Below are 13,184 nucleotides of genomic sequence, written 5' to 3'. Positions count from 1 at the left end.
ACCGGCTTCACAGACTGGTTCTGTTCCGATTCGACAGAGGATGATTCACAGCTGGATCTAACAGAGAAACACACTTCAGAACCAATGTACAAAATATATATATATATATAAATAGAAACATGATTAATAGTGTTTCAACAAACACACAAACAACAAAACAAACATCCAAACACCGTACACGAGCACACACCTATACATATGTAGCTCTGTCTATGCGTGCGAGTGTGTGTGTGTGGGTGCATGTGTGTGTGTGTGTGTGTGTGTGTGTGTGTGTGTGTGTGTGTTTGTGTGCGTGTTTGTGCGTGTTTGTACGTGTGTGTGTACTTTCCCATCCACCTGGTGTTTGTGTGTCGTATGAAACAGAGCATTTCCATATTCCAGGTCTGATTTAAAAAAACACTGTAAAGAAGTCGGACTCGTCTTTGGAATTTCCCTGAACACCTGGAACAGTGCTGCTGGTGTGTCATGTGACCTGTGCAGAGGTGAATAATCACTCACATCTTTTAAATGTTAGCAAATCTAAACAAATAAAAACACAGAATAAAGATGTAAAGAGAACGAGAAGTAAAACCTGAACCGTGGAAAAGTGAAGCTCCAGAGAAGATCTCCGACTCTAGAGCACTTCGTTTGCTTACACATACACTATACTATAGGGCCAAAAGTTTGTGGACACCTGACCATAAGATCGGTATATGCTTCTTTTTGAACATCTCGTTCCAAGAATTCTAAAACCACTCAAGGGTTAAGAAACATCTGGAATATTTAAGAAACAAAAGATGAGTTACTCGGCTCAGAAATAACTCTTACACACTTTACATGACCAAATGTTTGTGGACACCTGACCATAAGGTTGGCATGTGCTTCTCTTTGAACATCCTGTTCCATATTGAGTCCAAATTTGCTGTTATAATGAACTCCACTCTTCTGGGAAGATGTTCTACTAGATTATGTGGATATTTATTCAACCACAAGTGTGTTAGTAAAGTCAGGTACTGATGTATGAGAGAAGGTGAGGAGGCCTGGAGTGGAAAATGGTTGAGGTTACAGCTCCATAGCAGGAGATCTTTCACTTCATCCAGCACCATGTAAAGCAGATCTTCATGGAGCTGGCATTGTGCACAGGAGCAATGTCATGCTGGAACAGGTTTGGGTTTTCAAGTTCAAGTGAAGGTAAACCTTCATTTAGGAAAGAATAACATATGGCTGGAAAAGACAGGTGTCCCAATACTTTTGGCTTATACTTTTTTGTATATATATGACACTGGCTTTGTGGTGAAAATGCGACAGTCTATGAGGTGATAGAGCTCATATATCATGTCCATAACCGCTGATATTGTTTTGGTGGTGTTGTGAACCCGTACCGCTCTCGAACCTGTGTTTATATCCAAACACACGTGCACAATAACACAAACACGTCAGATGCAGGAAAACACAAACTACACACCTTTAAAGCTCCAAACAGAAAAACTGGATGTGTACGTTGTGTTTTGGGAGTGTGTTTGGGCATCTCAGGGCTGTGCGTGTGTCTGTGTGTCTGTGTGTGTGTCTGTGTGTGTGTGTGTGTGTGTGTGTGTGTGTGTGTGTGTGTGTGTTTCCTATTTCCCTTTCCAACACAGGGTGTTGTGTGTTTGCGTAACATCAGCACAAACGAAGTAGGAAATAAACCTGACGTTTTCATTGTGGTGTGGATTTAAACTGCAGGATTTATCTGGATTCTGATTGGTCAGCAGGTGTTGATTGATTTTCTGTAACAGCAGTCGAGTGAAGTTCAGGTTTAGATTTCAGTTTCTCAGATCAGGACTGAAATTCTCAAAGCTACTTCTTGAAGCTCCACATCATGGAGGCACTTGTTGGTGTGTTGAATGGATAAATCGTGCAGATGAATCTTGAATGTGAATTATGAAGGCGAGTGAACGGCATCAGATCAACTAATGTAAAACTAATTCTCTAAAACAGGTCAAAGGTGAATCTCGTGAACCTCCAATTGGTGAGAATAAACAACAGTCTCACGGCATTTAATCACAAACTTCAATCTATTGACTCGTTTTCATGGACACGAATTTCCCTCTTTTTTCGTGTCATTCAGCACGACTGCCTCCGTCTGGCTCCGTCTCCATAGCAACAGGGGCAGGGGATCATGGGTAATGCTGACAGAAATGCCAAAAGTTCTCTTTTTCCCTAAATTTTTATCAGAGAATAAGATCTGCTGTTGTTCTGATGTTCTGCTTGGGGTTTTACTGTAATAAATGTGTGTGTCTCTAATTAACGCAGTCTCCTTTATTACCCCCGGAAAATATATTTACTGTATTTTGACTGGAAGGAACCGCTGACGAATATAAAGCAATATAAACGAGGATAAAATCTCCTGCTTAAATGTTGTGTAATGGAGCTTAAAGATTAAAAAACAATAACAAACGAGAATAAAAACAATACAGCGTTCGTGGTAATTAGGGGAAGAAGGAAAAATACTTCCTATTGAAATAAATCACAAAGAAAAACGTCCTCAGTGACACGAAATAAAGAGGGAAATTTGTGTCCATGAACACGAATCAATAGTGTCATTACATTTGGTCACGAAATGCTGTGAGACTGAACTGAAATACACATAGAATTGCAATAGAATTACAATTTCTGAACAACCAGTAAACAGTCATTATGTTTATTACACACCTGATTGTTTTTACCCTGCGTGTGTGTGTGTGTGTGTGTGTGTGTGCATGTGCGTGTGTGTGTGTGTTGTATCAACTAGCCTGTTTAATTTTCCATCATTTTTATTGCCTTATTTCTTCTACTTTTTCCCAGAATCTACACTTCTCTGTGAAATGTTGTGGAGCTAAAAACAAAGCTGTGTTTATTAAACAAACACTTTAGAAGCATTTTGGAAATTCACGTGGTGCATTTTCACACTTTTTTTTTTAAAACATTTTTTGTCTCTTTTTGTTAATTTGTTTTAGAAACGTTATGAAATTTGAGCTCAAGGATAAATATAAGACAATTAATTAACTAATCGACTGGGTGTTTATTAGAATCGCATCAGAATTCCCACCCATGAGAATTCCTTTTGTGCAGCATGGAGATTATGAGCTGATGAGTGTGGAATTCAATACTTTTGGCGCCCCCTGCAGGCCAGCTTCTGAACTGAACTGTAAGAGTCTCAGAATTTCCAAAAAAGTAGATTTTATTTATTTATTTATCATTTTATGTAATTGTATCTTATTTTCTTATTTTTTATTCGATTTCTTTTTTTGTTTCCCCCACTCACTGTTTCAATTTCCTTTTTTTCAACTTTCAGTATTTTAATTTTCTAATTTTTTTCAAATCAATCTTTTTTTCCTCTTTAATGTTTTTTATGATTACATTATTCTTTTCTAACTTTTTTTTTAACATCTTTCCATTTCCACCTCAGTATTTTTATCTTCTTAATTTCTCGTATTCTTCTTAGTATTTTATCTTTTATCTTGTATTTTCTTCCTCAGTCTGTTGTCAGAATCTCTTTTTTCCACCCCATCAAAACAAAACACAAAACCTTTCTAGTGTTTCGTTTAGTCTCGTTTATGATACACAGTGACTTTCAGAGTGTTGTTTCTGTAGATCATCTCCCACATCAGCTTCACTCAACAATTTGGACAAATCTTTATATCAATGGTTCAGACTTTTCCAGTCATATGGTTCTGTTACACAAAGTTGTATACACAATTGTACAGGACGTTTTTGGATGCAGGAGCATGAAATTTCCCCTTCACTTGAACAAGGAGACCCCAAACTTGTTCCAGCATGACATCACCCCTGTGCACAAAGCCAGCGCCATGAAGATCTGCTTTACATGTGTTGGAGTGGAAGATCTCCTGCTATAGAACTTCAACTCAATTGCACCCCAGGCCTCCTCACCTCACCTCACCTACATCAGTACCTGACTTTACTAACACCCTTGTAGCTAAATAAATCTTCACAAAATCTAGTGGAACATCTTCTCAGTAGGGTGGAGCTCATTATAACAGCAAATGTGGACTAAATATGAGGAATCAGATGTTCAAAAAGCACCTACAAATCTTATGAGGTGTCCACAAACCTTGTGTGAGTAAAAAACGTGTGTGAGTAAATTTAGAGCAGGTAATTCACTTTGCTGTTTAACTTATTTAATATTCTAGATGTTCCTAAATAACCTATAATTTAATTATTTGCAACTACCAAGAGAGTCCACAAGAGGGCGAAGTTTCACTAAACAAACTTCAGCAGTTCTAAATCATTTACTTAAAACAAACTTTTATTTAATTTTTTTTACATCTTATGTGTTGTGTTGTGTTGTGCTGTGTGTGTGTGTGTGTGTGTGTGTGTGTGTGTGTGTGTGTGTGTTTTTGTGTGTGTCTTTTCCAGGATTATTCTGTAATCACCAAACATATACTCAAATTCTCAAAATAAACATTTTTGGTTAATTTGCGTTAAACTGTATTTACAATCACTTGAAGCTAAAGAGCTCTTCAGGTTGATTATGTGGGTCAGTGTACAGTCTCTAAACACCAAACATCTTTTCAAACAATTTCTAAACATTTTTTCCCATTATTGCCGTGACAGGACTCAAAGAGAAGTAATGCAGGTGGAACGAGCTCCAGAACGAGATGTTCATCAAAGAAAAGACTTAAACTGAAGTAGAAGCTTTTGTGGAACTCCATCAAATACCAACACACCAAGATTCTCCATCACACAACAACACACACACACACACACACACACACACACACACACACTATGTATATATATATATATATATATATATATATATATATATATATATATATATATATATATATATATATATATATATATATATATATATATATATATATATATATATATATATATAATTAAAATGTGCACATCTCTACACTGTACAGAATTCAGCTTTTTGACATTAATGCAGTAATGCAGTTGTGCGACGTTTCGGTTTGGTGTGTTTATGTTGAGCTCAGGAGCTGATACGGCTTCTCAATCAACACGCTTAGAACCCAACCGAGAAACACAGTGAGGAACGAGTGAGCGAGGAACAGATACAACTGCAGAGAGAGAAACAGAGCTCAGGCTTGTGTAACAATTACATATAAAAAGAAATATTGAAATTTTACATTTACAAAACAAATTATTGCATGTAAAAACTACAGAATTCTGAATTTCATTACAGGAAAAAAGCAGGAATAAAATTCTCACGTGAAGTTTGACGTTTCTTAATTGAATTAAACAATTATTTGAATTGATTTTCCAGATGTTTGATCACAGACACTTACGAAGTTGAGGTCTGTGTAGTGGATTAAAGTTTGCTGATTGAAGTTGTACAGTAAGATGAGCAGAGGGTGGACGAGGTAGCAGGCAAAGCTGATATTGGACAGAGGAACCCACACACTCATGGACAAGAACTTCTTCACGAAGCCTGCAGCACACACACGGGGTGATGGGAAGGTGATATGGTGATTGAACTGGTAGTAGGGCTTCCTTTATGGGTTCTTTAGGTTTCTGTGTATTCTGATGGATTATATCTGGACTACTTTTCTCGCTGCTCGTACCTCCGTATCCCTCCTCACAGGCAATGATGATCCAGGACACAGCCAGAGCCCACAGTGAGCGATGGAGCCCCTGATACACAGCATGACCTGGTGACCCCTGACCCCTCAGCATGTAAGCAAACGCCACAATCAGGGCCATGATGGACAGCGAGACGAGCCAACCAGCAGCCGCCTGCCACTGAGGAAAACAAGAAATATTTCTCCATTAGGAAATCCATAAACCTTCTTATCTACTTCATACATTATTTCCAGTTGAGTTTTTGCATGTATTCATTCAAACAACTGCACATTTTTAAGAAAATATAAATTGCGCACACAAACACAACACTGAGAACATTCTTAGAAAACACTGAGCTTATAAACATGTGACTAATCAGCAGAAAACCAAACAGCTGTGCACAAACATTCTGTTTATTCTGCAATGTATTTATTAAGTAGTTATTTTGCATTATTCAGTATTTATTATTTAAATGTTTGGTATTTATTCTGTATTATTTGGTAATTATTTTGTTTTTATTTAGTTTTAATTTGATATTTATTCTGTATGTATTCAGTATTAACTCCGTATTTATGCAGTATTTACCCGGTGCTTTATGAGATCTTCTTTCTTGGTCACTATGTAAATCCCAGCGAGGATGCCGAGCAGGTACGGGCCCAGTCTGGTGTACGGCTTGTTGTAATAATATTCAAAGTAGTTTTCAGATTCACTGAGGAGAAAAACAGAAAAAATAAAACCAAATATAATTGAAATAAAAATAATTTATTTAAATAAATTCAAATATAATTCAAATAATTATATATGCGATAATGTCAAATGTAATGAATATATTTTATGAATATAAAATTATACAAAAATATACAATGTATATAGCCAAAAGTTTGAGAGTGAAAGGGAAAGTTTATAGGACTGTGGTGAGACCTGAGATGTTGTATGGATTAGAGACAGTGGCATTAAGTAAAAGACAGGAGGTGGAGCTGGAGGTAGCAGAGCTGAAGATGTTGAGATGTTCGTTGGGCGTGACGACGATGGACAGCATTAGAAATTAGTTTATTAGAGAGACAGTGCATGTAGGACGTTTTGGAGACAAGGTGAGGGAGGTGAGATTGAGATGGTTTGGACATGTGCAGAGGAGGGACATGGGGTATATCAGTAGGAGAATGCTGAGGATGGAGACACCAGGAAGGAGGAAAAGAGGAAGACCAAGGAGGAGGTTTATGGATGTGGTGAGGGAAGACATGCAGGTAGTTGGTTTGAAAGAGTCAGATGTAGAGGACAGGGGGGGATGGAGACGGAGGATCCGCTGTGGCGCCCCCTAATGGTAGAAGCCGAAAGAAGAAGAAGAAGAAGATAGCCAAAAGTTTGTGGACACCTGATTATGTAATTGTATGTACTATTTGTGTGTGTGTGTGTGTGTGTGTGTGTGTGTGTGTGTGTGTGTGTGTGTGTGTGTGTGTGTGTGTGTGTTTTCAGTAAAAAACAGTGAGGTTTACTCACAGAGTTGTGGGTTGGTGAACAGGTAAGTGCAGAAACGCGGTGATTAGAGAACTGGAAACGCACGACATCGCCAACAGAGCGAAGGCCACGCCCACAAACACGTGCTTATTCCTGAGATTAAAGTAATATACTATAATAGATGGAATAGGCAGGTTGCAGTGCTTCTAAAGAAGTGTGGTATGTTTTTATGTTAATGACAGACATAAACTGGGTTATTTCCTTCACCCAGCATCACGTGTAGACGCCAGTATCAGTATCGAGAAAGGGTTTGTTCTTCACTTCCAGACCAGTGAATACGAGCGGTACCACTGGATTACAGCCTCTGGGGGGCGCTGCACATTATGAGTCTGTGTCTCTAGGTTGCGTTTTATTTACATTTTGAATGTTTTTGTCATATTATTAGACAAATATCAATTCTAAACTGCTCCAGATGTTGTAGGTGCACAGTTGTGGTTGTAGTGTAGAGGTTTGGAGTCTTAACTGGGTTTCTTGGTTTAGTAAAATAGTTTTTACCTCCAGATGTGAAACGTCTCTCTCTCTGTAGTGCACGTGTTGTTATATTGTGTTTTTGTATTGTATTGATGGTTTCTATAATCGTGATGTGATAGTGGTGGTATTAAGAGGTGGATTAAGTCGGGTATGTCCCCTCTGAAGGCCCAGGTACCAAATACACGGCCCGCCACTGGTTGAAATCATACTCACAGTCTGTGGAGAAAAATTAGGAATGGAGTCATCATGTAGAACTGGAAATCGACTGAGAGGTACCAGGTCCATGGTGCACACTTTAAATAAACAAGAACATATTTATACTGATACACCTGACTTTTCCACCCATATGTGTTTTTCCACCAAACTTGTAGCACAAAGTTGGAAGCACACAATTGTACAGGATCTGGTCTTTGGATGCAGGAGCATAAAATGTTTACTTTAGGAGACCCAAACCTGCTCCAGCATGACCTACATCAACATTTTACAGGTATAAATTAAAATGTGTGTGTTTTTTTATGTACTGTGTGTGTGATGGTGATCAGGTTGTTGATGAGCAGAAGGTTGGACCACCAGAACTCTTTACAGTTCAGCGTTTGATCTTCAGCCATGAACCAGAATGGACCTTTGGGAAGAAACGAGAATAGAGCAACGATCGCACACACGATGAAGAAGTGCAACGGCTGGATCCTGAACACGCACAAAAACACACACACACACACACACACACACACACACACACACACACACACACACACACACACACACACACACACACACACACACACACACACACACACACTCATGATGAACACATTAACAATAACAATAAGCACATGAATTAATTTATATTTATTTTTCAAAAGAACCATGAAAAAATTGTAAATATATAAAGTAAAATATAAAAATATATATATAACCAAGAGGGATTTTAAATTAAATTGTATTATAAATTTAAATAGTATTGAAGTAAGTAAATAATTAATATAATTAAATAATATTTTATTTGTTTTTTTTTATATATTCCAAACCTCTTGAACCTCCTAAACAGGAAGTGAGCGATTAGTCGGAGGCTCATCTTATCGTCTGATCTCTGGATGCAGCTGAGGAAAGATTTTGCACTCAGGAGTCCACTGTGAAAATTTAATACAATTTTATTAAATACAATAAATAAATAAAAAAGTAAAAAAAAAAGTTAAATGCAGTGACATTGATATCGTGTAGTGTTCAGCGCTGAATTCCCTCCGGTTTTCTTACCCGAGTAATAAAAAAGTATCGACAGCGAGATAAACCGGTCCACTGAAGGCCACCACGTACAGAGGATCTCTCTCCATCGCCGCTCTCCATCTCTTCCTGTTATCTACAACACACAACACACAACACTGCACACACAACACACAACACTGCACACACAACACAGCACGGTAGTGTAGTGCATATTTCTCATAATGTGTTTGTTCTGATACTTATGGTTTCTATAGCAACAGCTCATTCACATAAAACCAGTCTCCAGTGTCAGTGCTTTGTAACAGTCAGAGTTACTGATGAAGATTTCTGAGCTCTTTAGGGCAAATGAAATTGCAGTCTGAGGGAACGGATGTTTATCGCTGCTATAACAGGAACTGAATCGTTCCACAAACATTAACTGTAACTATAAAGGAAAATAATAATTCAATATCGGTCCAATTTCTGTATTGTACAAGAAACAAAACATCATAGAAGATAACAGAGACTCCGCTGATCTATCTGCACGTGTGTGTGTGTGTGTGTGTGTGTGTGTGTGTGGATCAGACCGAGGCCGCCCCAGGAGCTGAGCTGCACCGTGTGTCCACAGATAATCCAGAAGAGGCTGAGAATACGGATGCCATTGAGAGACAGATAACTGCTTCTGGAACACACACCTTCACCGCAACACACACCAGTGGAGCGGATGGAAAGAGAACGCAGACACAACATCAGACGACCTGAGGGACAGACACATGAGATCCAGAGAGAAGATAATCTATATATAATATAACATCAGCCATGTGTGTAAATGTACAGTATATCAGTGCATCATTGTGTCCATATATGGAAAAAGGTAAAGCAGTGATCATCATCACTCTTTATCGACTTCTTATATATGAAAATATTCACACTACGAATCTGTCATTATACAATAATGTCATTTTTATTAAGTCCACTAATTAAAATTTAAACTTCATAAAGTCTTCATGAAATCATATTCAAGACCTTATAAGGAGATTTGGGCGACATCAGGACTATATATGTAAATTAAATGAAAACGGGTTGATTTAATTTATGAGTCAACATTTAATATATAAAAATGTAGGTTTGAGTGTGTGTGTGTGTGTGTGTGTGTGTGTGTGTGTGTGTGTACTTGCCAGTGTCTCGCCCCTCCTCCTCTCTCTCTCTGTAGTTCTCCTGCATTTGTGTGTTTTGGAGTAAAATGGATTCTTTGCTTTGATTGGCTGAACAGGCGGTCAGAATCGATCCGTAGTTCTCAGGGTCGACCTTTGACCTTGCTTCTCTCTTTTTATTCCACTGAACAACAGCTACACAGCCAGTGACCACAAGAGGCAGAGCCACCATCATGATACACACACACCTGAGAGCAAAAAAACAAAACAAAAATATATTTCTGTTCTCTTTTGTGTGGTTTAGGACAAACTCTGTGGGTATATGTGTGTGTGTGTGTGTGTGTGTGTGTGTGTGTGTGTGTGTGTGTGTGTGTGTGTGTGTGTGTGTGTGTGTGCTGTTACTTACAGACACATTACGGCAGACAAATCAGGTGTCATGTTATTTCTGATACACCGAGTCATAAAAGGTCTCAGTGTGTTTTCTGAATCAAGCAGATGCGGTACAGGAGGAATGATGGGGGTACGACCCTGTAGATAATCTTCTACACACACACACACACACACACACACACACACACACACACACACACACACACACACACACACACACACACACACACACACCCCAGATCAGTGTTGTCATGGCAAATCCCCACAAAACATAGAACAATTTGTTTTTACATGAAAAAAATACCTTTTAAACTGAACAGCTGTTTCTCTCATTTCATCACCGTTAACTTTTTAGTTTTTCCACATTTTCCACCATTATTATAAAATGATGGTGTAAATTTATTTATTTTTTGAACAGATGACATGATTATGGGACAAGCTTTCTTGACCCTGACCTATAGTAACCCTGCACATCTGTAGAAACACCTGATTCTTGAAAAACAGATGTTCTGGTGGTTAATTTGGTTCAAGGATGAATAAATATCTCACCATAGACTATAAGAGCGCTGACGTCTGCTTCATTGCAGGAATCAGGCACACAAACACCTACAAAATACTCCAGAACCCCCTACATGACAACACCACACATGACACAAAGAGTTTAAAGCATTTACTCCAAATGTAATCAGTTCAAGACGACATGGAGTTTTTTCTCTCTCGAAGGTCAGATATTAATAATGCCTCACTAGCTTTAACAATCAATATCAGATGTGTATAAAAGTTTTTTAATAAATATATATTTTAAATGAATATAAAAATGTTTTTCCAGATGTGTTTGAAGCAGATACCTGTTTGAGGAACACCTGGCAGTAATGTCCTCCAAATCCAGGGCCTTTTACAGACAAACACTCCTGCAGAGAGCCGACTCTATTCACATTGCCACCTTCAACATCGCTTCCCATCTTCCCCAGTGCATCGTACACTGACACACACACACACACACACACACACACACACACACACACACACACACACACACACACACACACACACACACACACACACATACAAGATAATTTTCCAGCAGTGTTTTATTCCTCTTATATTTCAGAAATAAGTTGAGGGTATCATAGTTTTATTTATTTATTTATTTATTTATTTATTTATTTATTTATTTATTTATTTATTAATTATCCATTCACGGTTACATTTATATGATACAGTAATTATTAGGAAATAACTACATGTATAGATTTTATGGTAGATAATATTGAAGTACTATTGGATTAGACAGAATATAGACATAATAAAAGGAAGGAATTTGAGTTGTTTAGTTTGTGTATTTCAGTAAGTACAGATTTTTCTGTATCTGGAATTTAGTCGAATGTATCGAAGATTTCTCTTTATGATATTCCTAAATAAATCAGATTATTCACAGTATTCAAGACACTTTCGCTCATTTAATTTCACACCACAGCTCTGAGAAATGTCTGTTTTATAGCTGATATTCAGTAACGTTAAGGGATTTAGAAACGACTCAGTAACGTTGTCATTCTAACACTACAACATTTAATGTAAGTTTAAATGGATGAAAATGCATAATGTTGTAGTACAGAAACTAAATTGTGCTATTCTAAAGAAAATAGAGTCACACTGTGATGGAAACAGTGCCACAGTTTCAAGCTTGAAAGTTGTGATAATATCTAAAAGTAGACGTGAGATTAATAAAAAAAAAATATTGCAATAATATCCATTTGCTTAATTATACATACTGTGTGGCACAGTATTGGGACACCCGACTTTTCCAGCTATATGTAAGTCTTTCTGAACTGTTAACACAAAGCTGAAGGCATCAAAGCCAGCTTCATGAAAATCTGCTTTACATGGGTTGGACACCTGATATATTGTGACTTAATACTAAAAAACTTGAATAAATAAATATTAATATATTGTTAGACTGACCAATAAGCACTAATAATGTCTAAAATTCTTCTTTTTAGAAGAAAACCCTCTCACCAGTTCATTTATCATGTAATAACCATCATAAGGACATTATAGCAGGTTATAGATGAGACAATGACTTACTCAGCACTGCATATTTCTCTGGTTGACTCCTGTTCAATTCTGTAAGAAACATCAGAGCATCCTGAGCACATCTGGTGCTGATGTTGAGTCCACATGCAGTCCACATGCAGGAGCAGAGGAAGAGGCAGAGGGTTGACAGGACGGTGGTCTTTCTGACCTGCAGCATCTTCACATTCAGGCTGGCTATGATGGGGCACATTTAAATAACAAGGACAGGAGATGTGATTACAGAAGGCTGGAGATCTTTCAATTCTGCGTGCAAATCGATGTTTCACGGAAACAAAGGTCAGTGATTCGGTTACACCTGTGTTTTCAAGGCATGTTTATGAATTCAGTCTGAAATGAACTCCAATGACCTGCAATATTATCTATATATTTAACAAGAAATACTTTCATCAAATTTGGTCAAACACATTAACATCTAGTGGACTTCTATTTCCTTCCACTAGTCAGGAGCTCTTATTTAATACACAACCAAGTCGTCCATGTCACTGTCGTTACCTGATCTGTAACCCTTGTGTGGTACGTCTGAGGCCAAAACTTCCATTTGTGCCACAGTTGTTACCTGATCTGCATTTCCTCTGCAAATGTTTGAACTAAAACATCTATTTGTTCCATTACAGTCACCTGATCTGCATCCCCTGTGTAACTGTGAAAATCAAACTTTCCATTATATGCCATTGTTGCTACCTGATCTGCATCCCTTGTGTAACTGTTGGGACCAAAACTTCCATTTGTGCCATTGTTGTTACCTGATCTGCATCCCTCTTGTAACAGTTGTGATAAAAACCTTCCATCAGTGTCATTATAGTT

General features: G+C 37.8%; 1 protein-coding gene across 1 annotated transcript; it reads right to left on the bottom strand.

Annotated features, from left to right (window-relative positions):
• Positions 1-4,928: 4,928 nt before the first annotated feature.
• On the bottom strand, positions 4,929-12,570 carry oacyl (O-acyltransferase like; the record flags this gene model as incomplete). The annotated part of the gene is made up of 15 exons (XM_083565410.1): positions 4,929-5,051; positions 5,280-5,422; positions 5,556-5,733; positions 6,139-6,262; positions 7,051-7,161; positions 7,753-7,832; positions 8,061-8,226; positions 8,568-8,669; positions 8,794-8,896; positions 9,330-9,500; positions 9,921-10,144; positions 10,303-10,438; positions 10,836-10,914; positions 11,135-11,268; positions 12,372-12,570. 15 exons carry the CDS (start codon positions 12,568-12,570, stop codon positions 4,953-4,955), a joined length of 2,049 nt encoding a protein of 682 aa, XP_083421536.1. The 3' UTR covers positions 4,929-4,952.
• Positions 12,571-13,184: the final 614 nt, after the last annotated feature.

The sequence above is a fragment of the Silurus aristotelis genome (genome assembly GCF_946808225.1).
Source record: "Silurus aristotelis genome assembly, chromosome: 16".
Classification (NCBI taxonomy): domain Eukaryota; kingdom Metazoa; phylum Chordata; class Actinopteri; order Siluriformes; family Siluridae; genus Silurus; species Silurus aristotelis.
Note: the sequence above shows the minus strand (reverse complement) of the source record. Positions and strands in the feature narration are given on the sequence as shown.